Source organism: Gobio gobio (genome assembly GCF_949357685.1).
Source record: "Gobio gobio genome assembly, chromosome: 4".
Lineage (NCBI taxonomy): Eukaryota > Metazoa > Chordata > Actinopteri > Cypriniformes > Gobionidae > Gobio > Gobio gobio.
Genome location: NC_137100.1, coordinates 46659958 through 46687368, shown reverse-complemented (window position 1 = coordinate 46687368; position 27411 = coordinate 46659958). Strand labels below are relative to the sequence as shown.

Below are 27411 nucleotides of genomic sequence, written 5' to 3'. Positions count from 1 at the left end.
ACTGGTATATGACCATCCAGTGAATTTTAGTTTCTGTTCTGTTCAATTCCGATTTCGTTTTAACTCCTACGGTGGCCGATTTAGTCCAAGATTAATATGGCTTCCTGTTCGACCTCGTCCACATTCGACACGGTGCCTGTGGGATATTCTGTGCGCAGTGGGATGGTTGGAACTCAACTGGCCTAATTATTCGGCTAGAAAGAACTGCAGCTAATCCAGAGTGAACTTTGATGATAGTAATGTTTATTCAGTCATCCAATTGCAAGGCATAAACAGGTTTGCATGGATATGTACATAAATGTGGTTTCTGTGAGAGAACAAATTAGGATGGTAAATATACATGATAATGACATGACAGAATATACACAGTTAAGAACTGTATAACTACACTTATAAGTTACATTTGTATAATGTAACCGTAAACCAGAGCTTATTGTACCATATATAGGCGCTAAATGCAGCTGCATTAAAAGGAGCGGAGCTGCCGCTGCTAACAAGCGGTGTCCGGTTACAAAAGTGTGTGCGCAGGTTTAGCTCTGTATAACAAGTGTTAATATGCTGATCAGACCTGATACATATTTCCATCAACATACATTACAAGCAAATATTTTCTATAAACGAATAAACATTGTTAATAACTGAATGATTATTCAAATAGGTGAGCATTACGCTATTGTATGTTGACACAAAAATACTTCTGAGGTGACATCAACTGAATTACGCGATGACACACTCTGAAACACATCCACAATGACAATAACTATTATTACTTACGGAGTTATTAACGCACAGAAATACCACACAAGGAAAAACAGACTTTTGAGGAATAAACAAGCCAGGAAAACTCCGTATAACTCTGTTACTGGAGCTGCTGAGATGAAAACTCTCTGTGCATGCACCAGACAAGTCTGAACAAGTTGACGCGCACAGTGTTAAAACCGGTTAAAACGCGAATGGCGAAGCTTGAATTTACGGGTATGTCCCTCGTTGGCTAATGTACTTTCAAGATGGAGGAGCAACATGGCGACCACCGTTAGATCCCATTACCTTATGTATTTTCAATGGCATATTATAAACTTACGAGAATACTTTATTACTTGAAAGAAGTAAATATACATTAATGAGCACATATATTTTTGAAAGAACTAAGTGTTTTTAGCTAAGAATAGACTAAAAAAGTTACACAGTGTAGCTTTAACTTTTCAAATACACCCCTGATTCATTCAGAATTACTAAGTCAGAACTGTTATCCATTAGCCTACACAGCGCACCATTAGTCTTATCCCAAAATGTCAACATAACTGATCCAAATCGAGAGTCACACCTGAGCGTCTGTGTTCCATAGCACAAGCCTGGTCCTCCTCCATCACACTCAGCCTGGTGCTGCCACTCCACGGCCAATCCCATGTCTCTATACGGCCGCTACCTAACCAATAGGATTTCTGCAAGGGAAAATACCATGGCCGGGGCAGTCCGTACATCCCTGGAAAAGAAAAAGGAAAAAAAAATGACTGTTACTATTGTTACTGAACAAGAAGAACATGGGCATAATGACAGCACTGCAGCTTACCTGGATGCACAGCCTCTATATACCAGGTCAACACGCCATATACAATAGCATCAATGGTTAGCATGACCATAGACAGCAGGAGGTTGAAGTCATCACCCTCTACAGGTGACTGGTTGAGAGTACGCCACTGGATTCCCACTCCAGCAACTTCATACAGGGCAAAGTACTTAGACCCCAGACCGAACGCTGTGGTGGACATTAAAGACTGCAGAGAGAATCACAAATGAGACAAATTTACTCAAGAACAATAGAAAAGCCAAATATCAAACCAACAAACACATTACGTATTGGAGGTCTTCATACCGCTATGCACTTCTCAAAGGCAGTGATCTTGTCGTGAGCCACCTCTTCTCTTATGGCCACGTACATGTAGGGCACATAACTCAGAAAGTAGATGATTCCTCCACATGCTGAGGCCAGTTTGGCTTTAGAGTACAACACCGACACCAGGAAACTTCCCAAAAGAAAGCGAAGAGAAACATTTACATTTATGTTAAACAACGTTCGACTACTATTCCTCAATGAAAAACACAGTAAACAGGATGAAAGTAGGTAGTGAGGGAGTAAAACCAGGTATGGCATGTTTCAGCACCAGAACATGATGGTGGCGACGGCGTAGACTGTGAGGAACAGCCAGATGATAAAGGGATCACTGTGGAGAAGGACTTTGCCGTATTTCAGTATGGCAGTGAGGGCAGTCACTGAGATCGAAAGCTGCACGAAGCCTGTGATGAACCAGGCCACCCAGTGCACTGCGTTATTCAATCCCATCATCTTCATCACCTGTGGTGAAACACCTCGCATCAACCATGGCACCACTCTCAATCTCTCTCAAGTTTATTAGGGACACTGCTTCAGTTTCTGAGCAGAGCAATTTTTTGTTTTAAAGGACAGTTCAGTCTATTCTCTCACCTCTTTCAGTCTTTGCTCCTTCTCTGCTACGATGTGCTGGATCATCATAGCCACAGAGTAGACCCAGGATATGACCATACACAGAGGCATCATGTGCTCGATAACAAACAGGAAACTGCAAATGGAAACACTTGTTACAACTCCTCACCTCCACAAATGGATACATCACTAGTATTGCCCCCTGTAACTACTTATAAACTCCACCAGTACAAAGCTAGTGTCAACCAGAGTTTGTGAGAGGTTTTAGTTGTAGTGTCTTTACTAATCACTCGAGACAACTGTCTTCACTGGATTTGGACATAGGCATTCTTAATACACAGAGGACTAAACTGAACTCAACTCTAACTCGTCCATTTGATGAGCAACGCGGCTCAACCCAATGAAGCAACTTCCCACGGTTCGGGAGTTTAATAATTCAAACTTTCCAAAAATCAAACCAAACAAAAAATGTGTTGGAAAGAAATTAAAACAGCTTCATCAAGGAGGTATTATAATGTTACAAAAGCTCTCCTCTTCAAATAAATGCTGTTCTATTGAACTTTCTATTTGTCAAAGAATACAGATTTTTTTTTATGATTTCCACAAATATTAAGCAGCACAATTTTACAACACTGATAATAAGAAGTGTTTCTTATTATCCAAATCAGTATATTAGAATGATTTCTGAAGGATCATGTGACTCTGAAGACCGGAGTAATGATCCTGAAAATTCAGCTTTGCCATCATAGGAATAAATGTAACATTTTAAAATCTATCAAAATATTTTTACCCTCAAAAAGGGTATTTTAAATTGTAATAATATTTCACAAAATTACTGTATTTGTGGTCAAATAACTGCAGCCTTGGTTAGCAAAAGAAACTTATTTACTTGACTTAGTGTATATAGATTTAGGCTGGCAACCTGAAACCTACGACCCGAAGGCAGTATCAAATTCTTGGTAAAGTGGGTACTTGTGAGCTAGGGGAAATTTGTAAACTGGTTAAGGATGCATAAAGGTTTGCTTGCAGAGGTTAGGATTCTCTTCCGTTGCTTTTTTGTACCACAGTATTGCCTCCTAATGAGCAAATGATATAGAAGGTCATAGATATGTATTTCTAAATTGGCTTTCCTTTAATATTGGTAACAAACATTAAGGACTTTTTCCTAAAATCTGCCCATATCTGTTTGGTCTTAAAAGTGTTAAGTAGTAGATCAGAAGAATCACACCACAAAATAAACTGAGCTAAAATGAGTCTATGATCGTCCTCTTCCCCCTGAAGGAGACTGACTAATGCTGTGTCATCTGCAAATTTAATGCAGAGTGGAAGCGGAGCGGGAAGCTTGCGCGATTTAGCCTGGAGCGAAGGATGTGTTTTGTTGGTTTTTTTTTTAAATCTCAGCATCTGTGTTCTCTCCGACTCCGAGATCTTTCAGAAACCACTTTATCATCACATGCATAAAACATTAACACAATGCAACTGAACATCTGCGATTCACCATGTCCTAAACCCAGTGTTTTAGGCTATGAGTAGCCAGCCTAAAAATAAAAAATAATACAAAGTGCACAAATAGAAAGGAAGACCAAGCTCACTCGTCTCTAGTGTAGCATGGATAGGGAAACATCTGCACATAGTTTCCAGGCTCCACAACATCATGGCCCACAAACGTGTTGATGATTGCCCGCTCAATCATATCTAGAAGAGGAAGAAACATGGAAATGTCAACACACACCATCAAGAACTGAATTTACACACAGCAGCTTTAAGCTTTTGCAATGAGGGAAAGCTTTGAGCCGCTTTTCTGAGCTGCTGAATAAGTGCAGCTTCCAGAAAAGCCAAACCAGCACTTTATTGAACGGCGCACTAAGCTTTACATAACCAGGTGCAATTTTTACCAGAATAACTTTCATTTTGAATAAAACATCAAGTTAAGTCCACTTTTCCCAAGCCAATTCTGTACACTGTATATGTTGTTTCAGAGCGAACAATTTATTGCTTTGTCAACAGTTTTGTAAAGAATTTTGCAAAAATGGCAGAAATAGAGTTTAGACTACCACTCTAGATGGAAACTAGATCTTTCACTGCTAATACAATCAAATCAAAATGCTCACAGCTTAAGTAGTTTACAGCAAATACAAAACAATATCTGTTTTTGGACATCCTACCCTAGGAATATTTTTAAGTCTTCTTATCATACCTTGGATCCACACAAAGCCGTAAAGGAAGTAGAATTTGCCTCCCGTGTTCGGCCCCGGACGCCAATAAGCTCGGCGGATTTCATTGGTTTTCTCTGTGAAGCTGGAGTTCTGTCGAATCTTATACATAACGTGGGGTGGCAGAGATCCATCTTTATTGGCCTGGAAAATCACACCTAGAGAGAAAGCACAGATTTAACATATGGCTGCTGGCTACATTTAACAATGTATGACTAAGGGCTAAATGAATTATGAAAATGTGGCTTTAATGGGGAATGGATAGGTCAGTCACACAAATCTTGTTAAGAAATGGCTGAGTCATATTTCACCCCAAAATCATAAGAAAAAAAGAGAAAATAAATACTATGTTGGATTGTGACATTATTTTTTAGGACAATTTCATCCCCTTAATTCTCATTACAATTAAGCAATTTTCAACAATGAATATTACCCTTATTTTTACTGCATTTTATAGTTAATGAATATACACTATATTTTAAGCACAATAAAATATCCTATTTATCTCTTTTGATTTGTGATTGCAATATGACCAGCACATTTTCGCAACATGTTTTGTTTCAAAAACTTTTATGAAATCCATTGATCACTTACTTGCAAAGACTGAGACATTGTCCTGGTAGGCCTGGTTCAGTGTGTAGTTGACAATGCTCTCTTCATCAGGGAAGCCTCTGAAGATATCCACACTGACCTGAGGCAAACAGAATCAAAATTAATTTTTCATCAGATATAAAATATATATTTTCCTGTCATTCGAAGAATGCAATTGATTTTAATTAATTCTATATTGTCAACATAAAGTAGGTATATTAGATGGGACACTTTCAAATCTAATTCTTCTTCTGACCTTTGACATGAAATTTGTCCAGCCACAAGCAGCATTATCGATTGTGTGCAGCTGCTCCAGAAGAGTGGTTGTGTTTGGCAGGGTGAAGTTCTCCTCCAGCAGACTGTTCATCAGCTCACTGTCCGAGATGTTCAACAGTTCATGGTGCTTCTTTAGATCTGCAATAAACTAAGACACATGGACAAAACAAAAGACATCAAGCACATGCACAACATGAAGTGCTGATCAAACTAAAAACTTAAATTAGTGACTGAAATACAGAATGTTACCTGCTGGAGCCACATCAGGTGATTTTGCAATTTACCCTCCTCTAAGAAGGCCCTTAATTCAGCTGAGATGTTGAGCCACACACGGGCATAGTGAGTCACATTACCCACAAAAGCAAACGTCTCATTGGCCTAAAGAGAAAACCAAATAAAACAAAATTGGATTCAGGAGAAATTCATCTGTTTTTGTATTATTATTGTTTGAGTGGTTTGGGCTGCAAACTAGGGATGGGCGATATCTTATCTTTGCAATATACCGGTAAAAATTCTCCCCACAATAAGAATTAGTCTTCCCGCGATAATAATGAGAAATCTCAAGAATGCATGCAGCTATCACTTGTAGCCAAAAACATGGGGAATGGTACTAAATTGATATAGTCATTGATATCGTTATCATAATAAATACCAGAAAATATTGTGATATATTTGTAAGTCTATATCGCCCATTCCTACCGCAAACCCGATTGCTACATTTTAAATGCTCAGATTTTTTCAGCCTTAAAACACCTTTGAGTCTAGACTTGCCTTTTGTATGACCTTGTCCACCTCTGAGCCAATGGGAGAGTAGAGGATTTTGGGATTTGTAGTCATGAGATGGACGAGTAATCCCAGGTTTCTCTGTTCTTTGCTGGTAAAACCCAGGGAACTCATATTGCCCTGTTTCAGAGCTTCTGGCTCAATAATCCTAATGAAACATCAATATTATTAAAAATAATGTTCACATTTCACATTCATAAAAGTAACACACCCTAACACCCATATACACACCTGTTATTCCCACACAGAATGGGCTGAAGACCTGCCCACAGCTGAACAAAGGCAGAAAACTGTGATTTAGGGTTTTCAGCCTCAGCCTCATTTCCTGCAGCTCCCTCTCCTTCCTCCACAGGGCTGTCTGTTGTGTTGGGACCCCATGTTGTTGTGTTGGAGCTCCATGAGGTGGTGTTGGCTATAGGAGGAGGCTGGTGGCCTGCACAGGCCCCTTTAGGAAGCAGTCTGGCCAGACCTGACAGCAGATCCACATCCCTCAACAGCCGTTCCACATCAGCTAGGTTCTTCAGCAGAGCCCCGAGGTGGGACTGATCCAAGAGTCCAGACATGTTAGACTGCTCCAGACGCAACTGGGGAGGGAGTGACATATGGAGAAAGGAAAGAGGAGAAAGCAATAGATTTTGCAATATGTACAGTATCAGGGTTTCTTCAACTATATGCACTTTTGGTTCTATAGAAGCTCTCTTTTTATACTCTCAATTGTTCATTTATATTGTTCACTACAAATGCTAAACAGTGGATAGCTTCTGTATATGAGTGAAGTTTTTCCCCTGAAACTTCCCACCACAGTGTCATTTCCATTAGATCTCAAATTCTATATTGTGTTTGTTTAATAGCACTCTGTGAGGGAAATGACATTCCTGTGTAATGATTCAGGAATAAAAGACAGATTCCTGTGTCTTTCTAAGGCTAATTTCAGAGTTAATATTTACATATCCTAAAACAAACTTTAAAATAAATAAATAATTAAACACTTTTTGCATAATTTAACAGCATGATTGGAAATAACACACAATAAGTGTTTATAAGTGAAATCAATTAATTTCGTTTTTTTTTTTTTATTCCGACAATGTCCGATATTTAATCTCAAACATGCTTTTCACTGACACTGTTGTCTACCTGCTAAAAAAAATACACTAACTTTAGAAAGAAAGAAAAAAATAAATATATATAAATAATTTTCGCATAAATGGTTAATATGTTTATGTTACATAAATTATGTATAATGTATAGGTTACTTACAGTAACAATCAATCCCTGTGACACAAATATCAAATAGTGTCTGGTAAAGAAAATGTGTTGTTCTTGCAGGTACCTGATCAAAGACTCTCTGTGTATCAATCTGATCCCTCAATTCTTCACTCATTTTCCCAAAGAGCTCCGCCCTCTCCGCCTCCCCTCCACCACAAACAGTCGTTCGGTAGGCCTGTAAAACTGCCTGTTGTTTCTCAGGGACCAATAGGATTTTGCCTATCTCACTGTTCCCTCCTTCACCACAAGTGAGTGTATCAAGCACTGCACCAGTCAAGAGAATTCCCTGAAAAAACATGAAAAAATATAAGAAGGTTTTGTGAGGTGGTGTTGTCATTAAACTGAACTACATTTTCTGAGGAAAGGAATTGCAAAAAAATGTATTTGACATTTAAAAAACTTAATGTTTAAAGTGGATTGGCAGACCGACCTCCATCTCACGCAGTGCTTGAGGATCAAATTTTTGGCCTCCTCCACCCCCAGCGATCCCCAGCGCTTGGGACAGGACTTTAAGCAGAGCTTGACGGTGAGCTGCTTTAGTGGGGTCTCTCAATGCCTTCTGAATCAGACCCCCCTCCAGACTACGCCAGCCTCCAAGTAATTGCTTCTGGGTATAAAAGGGTACTTAGAGAGACTGAAACATCATGATTGTTTTATAACTGCAAGGATAAGCAATTGCATGCCCTAATTGGAAAGCCCTTCACAGCAAATGACTAACTATACCATCTAAAATATATATAGCAGGGGTGTTTTGTCCATAGTAGGCAATGTTTACTATTATTTACTATTACTATTATTTATTAATTGGCATGAGAAAGTATATGAACAGTATAGAAAAATAAATATTAATTTTTCATTTAAAAAACGTTTGTGTCTTTATTGCGCAAAGATAATTTCAGTTTGCTCAGCAGCATGAAATGTGACCGGAACATATACATTTATGAAAATATGAACACACCCACAAAAAAATCCCCACAGGGGACATAGGGAGGAGACTTTGCCTCCTCATTTCAGTAGTCTGCCACACTCCTCTGAGATCCAACCTAACCGTCTACTGAATCCAAACCAAAGTATCAGTTTCAATATTACATTATTAAACAATTTCTAGGGCTGTCAAAATTAATGCAGTAATGAGTATGATTACATTTAACACATTTTCCATCAATTAAGCATAATAACCATTTTAATACACTAGCTTAACCACATAACCTCTCTCCAAAATCCCCAACCTAAAGACATGCCAACAAATTTAATGTCAGCAAAAGCAAACACAGCAAATTATTTACAGGCAGAGAGAGTTGCGGATATAAAAACGGTGCTGCCTGCTCCCCCGACTCTTTATTGCTGTTTACAGTGTCTAGGGCTGGGACAGAGACAGGTGATTACTCAGGACACCGTCAAAGTAGGTACATTATGTGTTATTCAAAATAAGTTGCTTGCAGCAGCTCAACAAGTATGAAATATGAATGAGAAAGGCACTGCAGCAGCACTGGCACTGCATTAAGTCAGTAAAGTGTGGGACAATTATTATATATTATTTAATTATTGAAGACTTACATTACTGTACGTTTAGTATTTGCACATCCTGTGCATTTTACTAAAGTTGAAGTTATTTTTAAACTGCATTTGCTTTCAAATTTTCATTAGCAGCTGCTTTTATCCAAAATGTGCTTTGAGACATATAATTTTGTACATTTTTGGAAAGATAAAAAAGGTTAAAGAAAAAGGCCCTTTTGCATATATATACCTTTATACATTGTGTTTTATTTATGCATATGTAATCCGCTAAGAGTGTCATCCACAAATAATTACACTACCATTCAAAAGTTTGGGGTCAGTAAGGTTTTGTAATATTTTTTGAGTCACCAAGTCTGCATTTATTTGATCAAAAATATAGTAAAAACAGTCATTTTTTATTATGCTCACCAAGGCTGCATTTTTAATAGAAAATACAGTAAAAACAGTAATATTGTTATTATTATTACAATTTAAAATAACTATTTTATATTTTAAGATGTCAGTGTCACATGATCCTTCAGAAATCATTCTAATATGCTGGTTTGGGGCACAAGAAACATTTCTTCTTATTATCAATGTTGAAAACATTTTTTTTTTTTTAATTGTAACAATGTAAAAGTCTTTACTGTCCCTTTTTATTGATTTAATGCATCATTGCTCAATAAAAGTATTAATTTCTTTAAAACAAATCTTAGTGACCATAACTTTTGAGTGGCTGTGTATATATATATACACACACATGCACAAGGAAATGTGTGTGTGTTTCTGTCATTCTGTACCTCAAGCTGTACAAGCTTCTCTCCAGGACTGTGGGGTTCATGCTGTCCTTCATCCCTTTCTCCTGCCTTTGATCCCACTTTAGGATACGTCCCAAAGATGAGATTATACACCTGAAAAGAATACACAAGCACACACAGTACAGATTTAGAAACTCCTATCTCATACATATACTTTAAATAGCCAGAGAAGAGAAGAAATGAAAGTCCCTGAGGAAAATGAACATTTCATTCGGAAACTCACAAGAGCATATCTCAACACTTTTACATTGACTACAGCACTTTAACCCATCAAAGCGTGTAACGCTGGAGCTCCTCTGCCCTAAAGCATTAGATTCTATCGCACAACCTCTCTCTCTGTTGTCATGGAGCAGAATCGTTAATGGTGCTCCAAACCCGAGCTGAGACTCCAAATAGGATGAAAGAGGAAGAAGCCTCAGAGGAGCATGACGCTGAGTCATGATTTGGACTTCAAAAGCACTGCTGTCTGACCTAGGTTGGAGGAGAAAGTAAGTTGAGGTGAGAAGACAGACCTCTTTCAGGTTGATGGGGGAAGAGAGCAGCAGGCTGGCGGTGTCGTTTGGCAGGGAAAGGTTTCGGATCAGGAACTGCTGGAACATCGACTGGTTCCTGAGGACACTTCCCACCGTGAAACCTGAAATGGAGACATGCACACCCATTTTTCATCAAAGCAGTTTGCATTTGCTGCAGCTGACGTATGTGTACACTACCTTTCAAAAGTTTGGGGGACAGTAAGATTTTTTTTGTTTATTCAGCAAGGATGTATTCAATTCATTACAAATGACAGAAAAGACTTTTACATTGTTACAAAAAAAATGATGTTCATTGTAAATAATCTGAAAAGTATATATCATGGTTTCAAAATTGATATTGATAATAAATGCTTCATTTCCGAAGATTTCGAAATATTTCTGAATGACACTGAAGTCTGGAGTAATGGCTGCAGAAAATTCAGCTTTGCCATGACAGGAATAAATTACATTTAAAAAGTACATTAAAAGTAAAACCAGTATTTTAAATTGTAATAATATTTCACAACATTACAGTTTTTAACTGAAGTTTTTATCAAATAAATGCAACCTTGGTGAGCATAAGAAAAAAATTATTCCGACCCCAAACTTTTGAAGGTAAAGGTTTTTATTTTATTAATTTTTAGAAAAGTAGAACTTTAGAAAAGTACTTTAGAAAAGTACCAAAGAGGTGACAATGTGACATTTAGGTCTTATACTGGTCACATGTGTTTATGCTATAAAAATACGCAGGTCATTTTAAAGGGGTGGTAAACCACGATTTCGCTGTTTGAGCATAAACAACATCTGCAAAGTTACAACGTTCAAAGTTTAAAGCAAAGGGAGATATTTGCTTTTAAAGAAATCAATTTCTAAGGACTACAGCAAACGGCCGGTAGGGACTACAGACATTCCTCCAGGGTTGCTGACATCACCAGCCCCAATATTTACATAAACCCCTCCTCCGAGAATATTAAATAGGGGGGGTGAGGCCATTTTGTTTCGCCGCGGAGAAGCTTTGTTGCGGTATAGTTAGGCTGGAGTGTTGTTGCCGCAATGCAGACGAAACGCTGTTATTTTCATCCGGATTCACTTTGTTCAGCCTTCCTAGGGACGGGGGTGCGTTGCAGTGCGCTTAACATACAACATGTTATATGCATGTGTGTATGAGACAGCGGGGAACAGATCGCATTTGCAGCAGATATATGCTGCCCATCATAAATCAAAGCACGAGACAGACAGGGGTCAGAGGAGAAGACCGGAAAATGTGACATAATGGACAATATTCGTCTGTATTTGCAATACACGAGCACATTGCACATTTCACGGAGGAAAGCTTCCACAATCATCGCGAGTTCAATGCAGGATTCGCACAACGGCTTGTCCTGAAAGATGGATTTAAAAACAGAAGCTGTTTACGGGCCACAACCTGTAAGTATGATTTATTTTTCGTCGATGTGTTTTCCTGTAATAGTTCATATTGTTAATTGTAGCAAGGAAGTAAACAGATGACAACACTGTTTGGCTCTGCAAACCAGTTTGTTAAATGCTCATTCATACTTAACGTTATCCGACAAACGCCTAATGTTACAAATTTTTTTTTAAATATTAACAGCGAACTTGGCATTAGTGTAAATTATTCTTTGATTACAGCTTTTATGTATTGTTTATCTACAGGCATGCTAAACATGGTTCTGTGTTTGATTTGGCTACTAGTAAAGCCAATGTTTAGTGTTCGTTTTGGGTTAATAGTTCTTGCGACAGATATTTGGCTATACTTGTTCTTAAAATACAAAAGTAACAGTGCCATTCAGTAGCGATCACTATAGATCCGAAGGTTTTACTCTTGAGGACTGAACAGGTTCTGCTCGATCATCTTCATTTAAATTGTCTGGGTCTGATTCGGGCTCAAATTGGTATGGTTTTATTGATGCCATTGCTTCTAATACTACCAAAGCACAGTCTACCGGTAAAGGTAAGGGGCGTGACGTTTCCGACAAACGCACAACGGCTAGGCGGTTAGCGAATCACAACACACTGGGCCAGCTAACCAATCTGAGCCCATTGCGTATTTTTGAGGGACTGGCTTCATAGAACCCGGAAATCATCAGACCGTTTTTACAAGGAGGGACAGAGCAGTGTAGAATAAAGGTAAAATATCAAAAAAATAATGCAATTTTTTTAAAAACAAAGCATGAACACGTTACAGTACATCCCATAAACACAATCAAGCCTTCGAAAGAATGTGTTTTACCACCCCTTTAAACTTTGGTACGTAGTGAAAGAAGAAACTTTTCCACATCAGCTTCTTTTGCAGTCTTCTGCATTTACATACATATGAATGAATGTTAATGGAGCACAAAGTCCAGTATGACTGTTAAATATGGTATCGTCTACACTGGTGTGTGAGAAATCAGCTCAAAAATGTCTGCAGCTTTGGGTGTATGCCTCTGCTGTTCCTTTCAATAAATGGTCTATAAAATCATCATATGCATGATTACAAAATATATATATATATATATATATATATATATATATATATATATATATATATATATATATATATATATATATATATATATATATATATATATATATATATATATATATATATATATATATATATATATATATATATATATATATATATATACAAATAATTTTATAACAATGGGATTTAAGCACTAAATCCAGCAGAAACTGTCTAATTTCTAATTTGCATAAGGACGTGTGGTTGGTCATGGTAGGTGTATGTATGTATGTATGTATGTATGTATGTATGTATGCATGTATGCATGCATGTCTGTATGTATGTGTATTTTCTGACCATGGCTGGTGTTGTAGTGGCTCTCTAGAGGGCCTTGTGCTGAGCTTAGACTTTCAAGGTGCTGCTGCAGTGACTCCAGCTCCTCTCCCAGACTGGGCCTGTCTGACGTAAACAAGTGATTCTGCTCCACAACTTCACTGATCCTTTCCAACAACTGAGTCACACTGAGAAATATGAAGGAAAAAACAAAAAGAGTATGAAACTTCAATGATAAGAGGAACACGAAGAGCAGAATACAAAGAAGGCAGTGGCAAATCATTAAACAGAAGATAAGATAACCCAACTAAAATAACTAGCTTAGTCCAGTATTCTCTAATAATAATTACATTTATTACAGTTTTTTTATTCGCTTTGGCACTATTTTCACAAGTAAGGTGTACATTTTCAAAACTCATAGTACAAAACTTCAAACTGATCACACTTGTAACACAGCTAGTCATTCTTTCAAAAACCTGATGTAATGCTTTCATACAGTTGCACATTTTCAGTCCACATAATCATCGTTTCAAACAAAAGATTATTGTAATATGTAATGAGAATATTTGGTTTAATCACTGAAACACAACAGTGTGATCTTTCAATTTGGTACTTTTAACAATCAGTTCATTTAACAGAAAACAATGCAAGATACATGTTTCAAATCACACTTGTTGCTGAATTTTCCACAGTACCTACAGTAACACAGGCTACAGATGCCACATAAGAAATGCGCTTACATTGCCAAACTTATGTAATTGAATCTATAATGTTTGTGTGTTATCAAAAGGTGTGATGAAGTTATGACACAGCCATGAGGTTCTGGGCTATAGAACAGAGTTTGCTGCCAATACATTAAATGTTATCACTGTACCATATGACTGAATCTACTATAGTTGACCTTTATAAGGGTGAGTTACAGTAATGTGGCATTCTCTACCATGGTAATCTTTTTACAGTATCACATGGCATAATGTAATGTAAAATGCTGTATTTGATGCCATCTGTCTCCCTTCTTCTAATGCATTTCTGATCAGTCTGATATTACACTGTCATTGACTATTTCCTCTCCCTTATACTCTATTCTGCTCTATGTTCACTCACACACATACTCACAACCACGTCTGGTTCACTATCTTTCTGGGTATACGTAGGTGTACAAACTGTGCAAACTGTATATTCTCTCCCCTTACACTAACACTACCCCATAACATACCCATCACACAAAACTTTCTGCATTTTTACATAAAAAAAAACAAACAAACAAAACAAAACACATTCTATATTTATAAGCTTGTTTCCTCATGGCCAAGGACAATGATTTAGGATAGCCTATTGCCATCCAACATTTTGTCCCCATAATGTAGAATTTCCCCGCACGCACATACACGCATGCACACACACACACACACACACACACACACACACACACACACACACACACACACACACACACACACACACACACACACACACACACACACACACACACACACACACACACACACACACACACACACACACACACACACACACACACACACACACACACACACACACACACACACACACACACACACACACACACACACACACACACACACTTTAAACAATAGTTATAATCTAAGAAAACACTTATAATGTAAAAAGAATTCAGAACATATGGTTATCCATATCGGAAATTGGAAATAGGAAACTATGTATATAGAATCAATATCTAAAGAAATCTATAGGTGTACCAAATGATTCATTGATTAACCATTGAGATCAGTTGGATTAAATAATAGACAAATGTATTAAACTGAACGAGAAGAGATGCAAATCAAAAGTTTTATAGTAAGAGCTTTATGAAAGGCAGTTACTGTGAATTAAACATTTATAAAGATGAAACAGTTATTTTGTGTGCTGAAAAGGATACTTTGTGGTTTTGTGTATTGTGCTAACACAATTGAAAATATGCTGAAATGTTTGAAAAAAGTGCACTTTTGATGATCTGATGTGATATTAATACCATGAGTTTTAGAAATGTACACCTTTCTTGTGAAAATAGTACCAAAACAAATAAAAAAAACTGTATTAGAGAATTGAGATTATAGATGAGAGAGAAATAAATATTTAAAAGTATTGCAGTTGTTCGCATAATATTGTATAATTAGTTCCTTGCAGGTCTTTGTTATTTTAGGATTATGGTAACACTTTCTCATAAGGTTCCATATAAATTCCTTGAATTTTTTTATTTCAGTTTTAGTTTTTAGTAGTGGTGGGCCGTTATCGGTGTTAACGTGCTGCGTTAGCGTGAGACTCTTATCGGGCGATAAAAAAAATATTGCCGTTAATCTATTCTCAAAGTTGGGTTGGGAGCTGGGTCTATACTACTCAAGCTATGATGACTTTTTAACTTGATATTTTAGTGCGGATGTATACCTAGCCGAATTGCACTGTAGGGGGCGAGAGAACGAGTCTGTATGCCTTACTAGTGTTGTCAAAAATATCCATATTTCGCTATGTATCGATCCTGAAATATCTGAAATGATACAATACTCATTTTCTACAGTATCGATATCAGCTGCGCTCTCCTCTCCTCTCCGAACGACAGCGCAGCCGCCTCCTCTCATTCAGTCCGTTTAATCCTCTGAACATTGCGAACGGGTGTTCTGTTGGATTTTTCTTCATGACAGCGTGTTGGTATTGGTGTGACGGGTCTGAATTTTGCACGGGGTTGCACATAACGTTAATTCTACTAATTCCCGCAGATTTCGCGCTCGCATCTGAAGCGCACACACACATACCGTAATAAAGCCGCCTCTGACATACAAGTGCAAAAATGAGCTCCTTTTTCCAGCTTATTAATGGTCAAATACACTTTGTTTTAACGTAAACACAGTCGTAACCAGCTCACAGGAACAGTGGGATCCATGCGTGCGTCAGGTCTTAAAGGGACAGAAGTTATTTATTATTCAAACTACAAAAAGACAAACGATCACTTACGAGCACACATATTCTGTGCCCACCACTAGTTTTTAGTAATTTTAGAACTTTCATAAAGTGTATGTATATATACTATTATATATACACTGAACAAAATTATAAACGCAACACTTTTATTTTTGCCCCAATTTTTCATGAGCTGAACTCAAAGATCTAAGACTTTTTCTATGTACACAAAAGGCCTATTTCTCTCAAATATTGTTCACAAATCTGTGTTAGTGAGCACTTCTCCTTTGCCGAGATAATCCATCCACCTCACAGGTGTGACGTATCAAGATGCTGATTAGAGAGCATGATTATTGCACAGGTGTGCCTTAGGCTGGCCACAATAAAAGGCCACTCTAAAATGTGCAGTTTTATCACACAGCACAATGCCACAGATGTCGCAAGTTTTGAGGGAGCGTGAAATTGGCATGCTGACTGCAGGAATGTCCACCAGAGCTTTTGCCCGTGAATTGAATGTTCATTTATCTACCATAAGCCATCTCCAAAGGCGTTTCAGAGAATTTGGCAGTACATTCAACCTCACAACCGCAGACACAGTGAAACCACACCAGCCCAGGACCTCCACATCCAGCATCTTCACCTCCAAGATCGTCTGAGACCAGCCACCCGGAAAGCTGCTGCAACAATCGATTTGAATAATCAAAGAATTTCTGCACAAAATGTCAGAAACCGTCTCAGGGAAGCTCGTCTGCATGATTGTTGTCCTCATCGGGGTCGCGACCTGACTGCAGTTCGTCGGCATAACCAACTTGAGTGGGCAAATGCTCACATTCGATGGCGTTTGGCACTTTGGGGTGTTCTCTTCACGGATGATGTCAACGTTGTGGATCCAGTGGCCCATGGTGGCGATGGGGTTATGGTATGGGCAGGCATATGTTATGGACAACGAACACAGGTGCATTTTATTGATGGCATTTTGAATGCACAGAGATACCGTGATGAGATCCTGAGGCTCATTGTTGTGCCATTCATCCACGACCATCACCTCATGTTGCAGCATGAGGTGTCTTAATAATCATGCTGTCAAATCAGCATCTTGTTATGCCACACCTGTGAGGTGGATGGATTATCTCGGCAGAGGAGAAGTGCTCACTAACACCGATTTACACAGATTTGTGAACAATATTTGAGAGAAATAGGCCTTTTGTGTACATAGAAAAAGTCTCTTCAGCTCATGAAAAATGGGGGCAAAAATAAAAGTGTTGCATTTATAATTTTGTTCAGTGTATATATATATATATATATATATATATATATATATATATATATATATATATATATATATATATATATATATATATATATATATATATATATATATATATATATATATATATATATATATATATATTATTATTGTATTTTTTTTAAGATTAAAAAGGGGGGGGGTCTAATGCTATTTCATGCATTCTGACTTATTTACACTGTTAAAGAGATAAATTATCATGCTAAACATTCTCATGCTAAACAACAACAACAACAAAAAATTCTCGAGTATGGCCCTGTATGATGTCATAAAGGGCGGAATTCCTTGTATGGGCACATCACCCAGAGCGAGAGCAAGAGCACATACATCTATGAGCTTCGTTCGGGTTACAGAAGCCGTCGGCAGCGCTGTCATATTGTTTTTAGACCACGAAATCAACAATGTCACTAGAAGTGTGAAGAAGTGTGTTTTTGGTTGTGAGGGAAAGATAACCTTGTTCAGCTTCCCAAATAACCCAGCGTTAAGGAAACAGTGGATGCTGTTTGTTTTTCCGGAGCAGCAACGGAGTTCTGCAAGTGTGTTTGTTTGTTCCCGGTCATCAGTTGAAACCGTTTTTTTTGTTGGCAACTGGCACTTAAGTGCATATAATGTAAACAACATGAACGTTTAGTGAATCGAAAGTTATCCAGGGATAATGCCATGATGTATTGTCTGTGTGTGCGCTCATGACTCTTTAGCTCCGCCCACTGCACGACTTCACAAGCTCGACTATTTTTAGAAAAAAATCGGTACGTCGTATCTGTCTTTTATAAATATGATAAAATTAAAGACTCTGAGATATGAAGGATGCAATGCTACTCTATAGGTACTCAAGATTAACATGAGATTGGTAGAAACTGTGAGTTATGTACCCTTTAAGTTTTTTCATCTAATATTTATGTTGTAGTTTATTTCAGGTTTATTTACTTTAAAAGAAAATAATTTTTAATATTTTAGTTAACAATAACAACACTGGTTTCTTTCAGATGCACTAATGCTAGTGCATTTGGTGCCGGTCTGGCTGGTGGACTAGCATAGAAAAACTACTTGCATTCAAAACACTACAAACCAGATCCACTACAAACCATCACAAGATCATGTCACATCTAGCACAAAGATAAGTTTAATTACACAATCTAACTCATATGATCACTACTACAGGTGGTGATGGTGAATGCTATTCACACCATATAATGAGATCAGAATCCATTAGAGACTATCTTAGTCATCGAGAGAGATAAAAAAGCCGGAAACAAGAGCGTAGGTGGACTTACGTGGAGTTTTTATACTGCAGGAAGCCAAACTCATCCCGCTGACCATCCGGACACAAAGACTGCATGATGGGAATGATGCCCGCTGAGGTGAGAGGGGCTGCGCTGTAGAAGGCTGGACAGAACCGGGGAAAAACAGACCACCAAGGTGGAGGGACGGAGAGGATGGAGGTGACAGAAGTGTGGAATCCAGCATTGCAATGAGGTTTAAATGGTTTTGACGAAGGTGCAGTGGTGTTCAGATGTTGAATTGGAAAGGAACATAAAAACAGATCAGTGCATGGATGGAGATAAATATGTATGGCCAGTGAGTAAATGAGCAGGATAGTAGGATGTGGGATAACAGAACAAACAATGACGATGACATTTTACGAGATCCATGGATCAAAGATTTGGGGAGAGATTAAAAGACAGGGAGAGAAAAAGAAGCTGGCGTCACATATCAGAGAGCAAACACGGGGTCAGAGAGGGTTTCAGATGTCAGATCGCTCCAATAAACTCCAAGTGACCTTCAAATGATTTAATTCATCACACACGCTGAGGTTGACTGGACAAGCTGTCACTGAAGCAGAGAGAAACTAGCCTTGCTGTGTTGCGCTCTTGTACACCCACATCCTGCCAGTCATGTCTTATAGAACACAGGAACGCACAGCAGTGTTTAAATGACTCACTTCCTCAAGGCAACCTGCTCCAGAACACTCTTGATATAGAGTCAAATCTCAGGGATGGGTAAATTATTATATTTGTTCCTCCAAGGCCATAAAGTGCCTGCATGCATTTAAGTTTATTTTATTTTATAAAATAAGCTTTTTAGCACTAGACCAACAAAATAAAGAGAAAAAAGATGTGAAAAAGATTTGGTGTGTAATTTACTCATTTATCATCCTCATGCTGCTGCAGAGAAGGATGGGAAACATAGTTTGGTCAAGCAGTCATGTCACCTAAATGAGTAGTATTTTCAAGCAAGCAATACTACCTTTCAAAAGTTTGGGGATCGTAAGTTTTTCATGTTTCTAAAATGTTTCACAAAGGCTGTATTTATTTAATCAAAAATACAGTTTATAATTTAAAATAACTTTTTTCATATTTTAATTTTAAATGCAATTTATTCCTGTGAAAGCTGAATTTTCAGCAGCCATTACTCCAGTCCTCAGTGTCGCATGATCCTTCACAAATTATTCTAATACATGATTTGGTGCTCATTTCATATTATTATTTTACAAAAACACAGATGTTTTTTTCAAGCAAAAAAAAAACGGTTTATTTTTTATTCACATATTTTTGTAGAAACAAAGACAAACATTTGAGTTGAATCTCAACTCACAATGAGTTTTAAAGGGATAGTTCACCCAGATATATTTTTTCCAGGTTTCTTTGATAAACAGAAAGTTCAAAAGAACAGCACTTATTTAAATAGATTTTTTTTTTTTTGTAATATAAAGTGTCTTTAATCAATTTAACACATCCTTGCTGAATAAATCTTACTGAGCACAAACTTTTTAATGAGTGTATAACTTTTCTCTATCAACAGTTAATATTCATAACTTCAGTTTATTTATGACCAATACCAATGTGCTTCCATTATGATTCTTTAATTTACATGTCATCGACAGTCGGTTGTATTTGGAGCATGTGCACTAAGCACTAAGTCCCGGCAACTGTGAATTTGGTTGAAACAGGTTGAAGTTTTTTTTCTTTGTTTTAAATTGTTTTTTAATCTAGTTTGTCCAATGATCAAAAAGCCTGTAACATTTGTTCTAAAGGACTACCTTTCTCTGATAAAAACAATCCTTTACAACAAATTTGCCCTGCATTGAACTGCTAATGACTAAATTAGGCCTATAACTGCTGAGATTATTTAATGAAGCCTTAATTAATGGATGGCTTTAAGAGATGTGATCCTCCATTAGAGCATCAGTCAATTCAGATTCAGCTTTCGTCTCCATTCACTTTGGCAGCCTTGTCTGAAATGCAAACATGAGGCACCTGGCGCTGACGAAGTGATCTAGAAGGTTACTTAATGGTAAGTGCTGACTCTTTTTCCTCCCTTAAGTGTTCTGTCACTGCGGCGTGTGGCCTGTGGAGTTCCAACGTCGCCTGCTCTAAAAAAACAAAAGAAAAAAAAAGAGCCCTGACGCAACACACCACGGCGATTTCACCCAGTAGCAGCAGCGTTAGCTAAACAATGCTTGCAATCAGCACCTGTCGACTCTGCAAAAAATGTCCCTCGATTGACGTTAACACTGAGGCGTGTTATATTTCTGCTGTTCCAGTGACAGGTTGTATGCTCACAAGAGGTAGCTATGTTTATTGCCTCGGTTTCCTAACTCTTATATCTGACATCTGCTCCCGCTCCGCAAACACCACTGAGGATTAAAAGAGCAAAGATCAGTTCGGGGAAATAACCTGATGGCTCAGTAAGTAGATGAATTCAGTCAGTGTGTGTGTGTGTGTGTGTGTGTGTGTGTGTGTGAGAGAGAGAGTGTCTGACAATTAGAATTACAGCTCATTGGTTGAGGAAAGCACAGATGTGTCATCATCAAGACAAGATGTTTGAATAACGTGCTGTTGTAAAACAGATCCTTTGTTCACAGTAGATTGTGGATTATGTTAGTGTTCAGACACATATAGGGGCCCAACACCTAAACCTCTTACACCAGGCGTGACGCAATGAAATGGCAATCGATATAAAGCTATGCTAATCCTAGTTCCGGTTCCTATTACTTTTAACATCTGCAGCATAGTGATGGGGAGCCTCGTTTCCATGGGACACTCATTGGATAAAAATCACCCTTCAAATGTTTGAAAACGCCCTATTAGTTTTTAAAATGCCTTTGGACAATATCAGCATAATTTTTTACCATTTTGGGATTACTTTTCATTAAAAATGAAAACTCACATTACTGTTCAAAAGTCTGTAGGCAGGGTTGCCAGGTCTGTGCAACAAAACTTGCCTGATGGCCAATCAAAAATAGCCCCAAAATCGGAGAAACCTTTTACCCATGAAAAAAATTTAAAATAAATAAATTCGACCCGCGGCAACAGTTTAATAGTAGCAATGGGAAACCAGACTTGGCAACACTGTCTGTAAAATGTTTTAATGTTTTTGAAAGAAGTCTCTTATGCTCACAAAGGCTACATTTAAAAAAACAACAACTGTAATTTATTTTAAAAAGGTAATTCTTTGATGGCAATGCTGAATTCTCTGCAGCCTTTACTCCAGTCTTCAGTATCACATAACTTTTTCATTAAAAAAACAATTCTTCTTATTGTCAATGTTTTGATAACAGTTGTCTTTTTGTGGAACCCATTTTTTTTTTAAGGATTCTTTGATGAATAGAATGTCCAAAAGAAAAGCTTTTACTTCAAACAGAAATATCTGTAACATTATACACGTCTTTACTGTCGTAATTTTTGTTTACATTTGATGTCGTCATCCTTGCTGAGTAAAATTATTAATTTCTTAAAGAATAAATGGTTTATTTAATAATATATAATATTTAATAATAAACAAAATAAATAAACAAGGGGCATGTCTGATTTTTTTTTTTTGTATTGCTATTATGTAATGCAAAAGAAAAACATTACAAGTTAAGTTGTTTTAATGCATTTATGGCAAGAAATGGAGGATTTATGCCAATATTGTCCACTTTTTTATAACAGGCCATTTCAAAACTTTTGGTGAGCACTGAATATTTAACATCAAATATGGACGAGCCTTAAAGAGATTGATAGTGGCTGTTGAGAAACATATGACAAATATCTCATGGTAAAACATAGAATGGATGATGTCCGGAGAAGCAAATTGGAAGTTATAGAAAAGTGTTGTGCAATGCAAATGCTACAAAGCACAAACAGACAGAAGTAACCCTTACTGTTCTGATTGACTGGGATTTGATGCATCACAGCTTTTTCACTCTTAATGCATCACGCCTGGTTATATCACAGTGAGTGTTATTAATTTTCTTATGTCGTGTGCATGTGTGTTGACATATAGGCAAGCCCAGTGTGCACACACTGCTGGAGTTATTTGGGCCCTTTTACCATTAGATTGATGCAGTTGACATGACAAATTACACAATAACAGCACAATAAACACGTTAGAGTCCACAGAAAAGCACACTCACAATTAGAGAACACACAGTGAAATGATCCCACAAACCCAAAAGAGTTAAGGATTTAGCCACACACACACACAACAACAAAAAAAAACATTTTGACTTACACACTGGTCCAGCATGCAGTGAACATGCACGGTAAGAAAGAAAGAATGAAAGACAGAGGTAGAGAGAGAGAGAGAGAGAGAGAGAGAGAGAGAGAGAGAGAGAGAGAGAGAGAGAGAGATGAGGACAGATGACAGAAAGAAGCAAAAATAAAACAAAACATGGTGTGATTTCAGCATTGAAAATAACAGACATTGTGATGACATAAAAATGAGGGTGTTCTGTGAAAGAAAAATACATGGCTAAAGCTCTGTCTAACAGCCAAGCAATCTTTGCAATCAATGACAGATTGGCAAAGTTGTATGATGCAACCACATAGAAAAATGGATAAACATCATCATATACCACAAACAACACTTAAAGGGATAGTTCACCCAAAAATGAAAGATCATGTACTCACCTTAATGTCATTCCAAACCTGTATGAATTTCTTTTCTTCAGTGGAACACAAAAGGAGATGTTAGGCAGAATGTTTACTCTTTTGTTCAACAATCATTGCCGATTTGTCTGCAATTTGAACGCACATAAATGCGGTTTAGGAGCTATGGCAGAGAGCAAATCATTTATATTCGTGTGTGCTGTTTCAAGAACAAATCTATTGTGTGACTTCAGAAAATTTGGAATATAGTGCAGAAGTTGTATGGACTCCTTTTATGATACTTTTTTGAAGCTTGACAGCTTTTTTCACTAGAAAATAACAGCTAGAACATTCTGCAAAGTATTTCCTTTTGTGTTCAACAGAAGAAAGAAACATGCAGGTTTGGAACATCATGAGAGTGAGTGAATAATGACAGAATTCTTATTTTTTGGAGTGAACTATCCCCTTAATTACTAATAAAGGCTAAAGGACCCAGTCTAACTAATTCAGACACACTTACAGAGTATTATTACAGTGGGATGTGAACTTCATAAGAACCCCAGGTAACAACAGAACAAGTGATCTGACCACTGGAGGGCAAGAATGAGCTGGGTTGGGGTAAGAGCCACCTTATGTTTCCTTCCTTCCTTCCTTCACCCCCTACTCATGATCTTCTCTCTCTGTGCTGTCATGAAACTTACCTTCTTTCACAGGAATGGCCGGCTTCTTCTGTCGCAAGCCCAGGAGTATGAAGAAAAGCACCAGAGGGATGAAAATCTCAAACGCAAGAACCCACTGCAGAGATAAACAAAGACAAAAAGGTTATGAAAGCCACATGGGCTGCAATGGCTGGAGGTTATGTACATTTATATTGCATGGTTGGTTGCATCCTCTTTGGTTGAACATCTGAAGTGTTACACTTACACTAGGCCTCATCAATAAAGATGGTCTACTCAATTTTAGGGGCCAGTGTGAGAGAGTTCCAGGCCAGTTGATGGAAAAATAATTTGCCCATTCCGGCCAGTTTTTTGCAATTACACTGAAAACATGAATTGAGCTTGAACAATCATTTATTGTGCCTTGGTTTTTTGTGTTGCATTCTACATTGTTGTTGCAAAAATGGCAAAATTACCTCTTGAAAGAATCAGTAAGAATGTGTTGAAAACTACAAGCTAATCAGTAATGATTTGCCCCATATTCCATTGTTCTATGAATTTATTTATCGGCTGAAACTTTACTTCATAAAGTTTTAAATATGGGTATTTTTCTAACACAAAAGCATCGATTCGCTTCAGAAGACCTTTATTAACCCCACGGAGCTGTGTGGAGCATGTTATTTGATGGACAGATGCATTTTCTATGGACTTCAAAAACTGAGCCATTATAAAGCTTGGAAGAGCCAGGACTTTTATTTAAATATAACTTTGATTTTATTTGTCTGAAAGAAGAATGTCATATGCACCTAGGATGACTTGAGGGTGAGTGAATCATGGGCTAATTTTCATTTTTGGGTGAACTAACCCTTTAAGAAAGCTTTTGTGAAAGATCGAGTGACACTGAAGGCTGGAGCTTTCAGTGAAACTCTGCCATCAGAGGAATACATTTAATTTTACAAGCAGAAAAAAAAATCTCATTGTTAAGCCTTGCCAACTGAGTCCAGTCCACTGTCAGGGATTGATCGGGTAAATACAGATTGGCCAATTGAAGAGTTTGCTTAACATGCAATATTTGCTGGTGTGTTGGCTAAAACACCTGCTAGTGCTTCCAAACAGCCCATTCTAAAGATTATTAAATGAGGTGGAGGAGATATGAAAGATATTGCACGCGCACACACACACACACACACACACACTCCACAGCAGGTGGTCGGTAGGAGATGTCAAACGCTTTCAGGCACATTGTTTAAAATGTGCGTGTGCAAAATACAGCAGAAAAGCTGCATCTCTTAACATTTCCCCCTGCATTATTTCCTCTCGCTCTCTCTCTCTCTCTCTCTCTCTCTCTCTCTCTCTCTCTCTCTCTCTCTCTCTCTCTCTCTCTCTCTCTCTCTCTCTCTCTCTCTCTCTCTCTCTCTCTCTCTCTCTCTCTCTCTCTCTCTCTCTCTCTCTCTCTCTCTCTCTCTCTCTCTCTCTCTCTCTCTCTCTCTCTCTCTCTCTCTCTCTCTCACACACACACACATACACACACAGTCTCTCTGCAGGAGGCTCATTTTTGGACAAATCTGAACTGAAGTTACTGAGAAATAAGCTGTTGGTTAAAGTGTAGACTGTGATTAGAAACTCACAGGGATATAGCCAAGGATGCTATTTATAGCTGACCTAAGATCAGCCGCTTATTATTACTCCCTCTACAAATGTGAGAGCCTGCCGTCTGTACTTGACTGAGAGAGGCTGATCTCAGATCAGTATCTAAGGGCATTCTGTCCCCAACCACAATGTGTCTTTCACTGCAGCACAGTGTCACCACAACAGCATTCAGTCCACATCCCGTCTTTGTTGACAAGAGAAGGTGAAGAGTTTTTTTTATCTAGCTGTTAGACGTTCTCCCCATGCATCTCTGCCATTTCTGAAGGTCACAACAAACAAGAAGCTCCTTTTACATGAATCTCTCACAATACACAAAGCTGCATCTGACATGACACACAAAGCTTTGCTTACGAGACCCTCGGAGCTGAGCACGGAGGGGTGCACACCAGCCAAAGAGACCTTGTTTCTTTTTGTTAGAAAGTCCTGTGACTTATAGAAGAGGCAAAGACAAACATTTGAGTTGAATCTCAACTCACAATGAGTTTTAAAGGGATAGTTCACCCAAAAATGAATGTTCAAAAATACTGAAATCTTAATAACAAAAATCTTCTTTCAGAAAAAAAATGTCCTGGCTCTTCCAAGCATTATAATGGCAGCCCAAAATTTAAAGCCCTAAAAAGTGCATCCATCCATTATAAAAGTAATCCACACAGCTCCGGGGGGTTAATAAAGGCCATATACACCTAGGATGGCTTGAAGGTGAGTAAATTATGGGATAATTTTCATTTTTAGGTGAACTATCCCTTTAAACCGTAAGTTGGAGGCTGTTTGTCTACTATTCATGGAGATATTGTCTGTCTATTAGCATTTCTCATAGCCATTACACAGAATCGGCCAGTAATTGTATTTAAAGGTCCCATGGCATGAACATTTCATTTTATGAGGTTTTTCAACATTAATATGAGTTCCCCTAGACTGAATATTGTCCCCAAGTGGCTAGAAAATTTTATCGGTGTAAACCGAGTTCTGTCAGTCTTTCTCTGCCTGTGAGAAAATGACAGCTCAGACGAGCTGATCTGGAATTTTCCTGTTATGACGTCATACCAGGAAAGGTTACCTCCCCTTCCACTGCTTTGCCCGTCCAGAGAATGTGGAGAAAATGGATTCAGTTTATGTCAGCACAGGCTTTACAAAAAGATTTTACGATATGGATTCGACAGCACCGCGACTAACAGTGAGTAACAGTGTTCATTAATGCCTGATCTGTGATCACTGATTTCTGATGTGTAGCTAATCATTCAAGTTCACTCAGAAGTTCCCTCTTTCTAGATCGTTTAATGATCGCCGTCTTGATGCCCTAAGCGTAATGCATCAGTGAATTAAGCCAGTGACTAAAACGATCATTTCTGTTAGTAGCATGAAACAAATACAGGGAGTGCAGAATTATTAGGCACGTTGATTTTCTGATCATATTTTTTTTCCAGGCACATTTGACCAATTCCAAACCACAGTAATCCTAATAACTACTATTGATTTAGTATTTAATAATGTATAAGTGATATATAATTGTTCATGAAGGCTGGAAATGAAAAACACCTCATATTCAGGTGTGCAGAATTATTAGGCATGTTTTCTTTTACAGATAAATTGAGCCAAAAAAGAGATTTAACTCAGACTGAAAAGTCAAAAAGTATTAAATGCCCATGAGAAGGATGCAATACTAATGCAATACTAGACATTGCAGTTAAGGCGTGACCATTGGACAGTGAAATGCTCGTTGGGTCAGCAGGGTCAGACAAAAACATGTGGCGGAGAAAAGACACCTATTAACTGCAAAAGAATTAAGAATTAAGGTG

At 37.9% G+C, this 27411-nt stretch overlaps 1 protein-coding gene across 1 annotated transcript in view; it reads right to left on the bottom strand.

Moving 5' to 3' along the window:
- The window catches only part of abca2 (ATP-binding cassette, sub-family A (ABC1), member 2), a 93941-nt gene that overhangs the window by 26995 nt on the left and 39535 nt on the right, over positions 1-27411 (bottom strand). The window contains exons 2-20 of the mRNA XM_079813841.1: positions 24011-24104; positions 18732-18843; positions 13242-13405; positions 10418-10539; positions 9888-9998; positions 8021-8197; positions 7655-7876; positions 6556-6908; positions 6313-6472; positions 5791-5919; positions 5522-5689; positions 5269-5365; positions 4659-4832; positions 4054-4156; positions 2483-2597; positions 2163-2353; positions 1874-2024; positions 1571-1775; positions 1325-1483 (exon numbers count right to left, since the gene is read on the bottom strand). Of these exons, the coding sequence (XP_079669967.1) occupies positions 1325-1483; positions 1571-1775; positions 1874-2024; positions 2163-2353; positions 2483-2597; positions 4054-4156; positions 4659-4832; positions 5269-5365; positions 5522-5689; positions 5791-5919; positions 6313-6472; positions 6556-6908; positions 7655-7876; positions 8021-8197; positions 9888-9998; positions 10418-10539; positions 13242-13405; positions 18732-18843; positions 24011-24104 (3007 nt within the window). The remainder of the gene's footprint in view (positions 1-1324; positions 1484-1570; positions 1776-1873; positions 2025-2162; positions 2354-2482; positions 2598-4053; positions 4157-4658; positions 4833-5268; positions 5366-5521; positions 5690-5790; positions 5920-6312; positions 6473-6555; positions 6909-7654; positions 7877-8020; positions 8198-9887; positions 9999-10417; positions 10540-13241; positions 13406-18731; positions 18844-24010; positions 24105-27411) is intronic.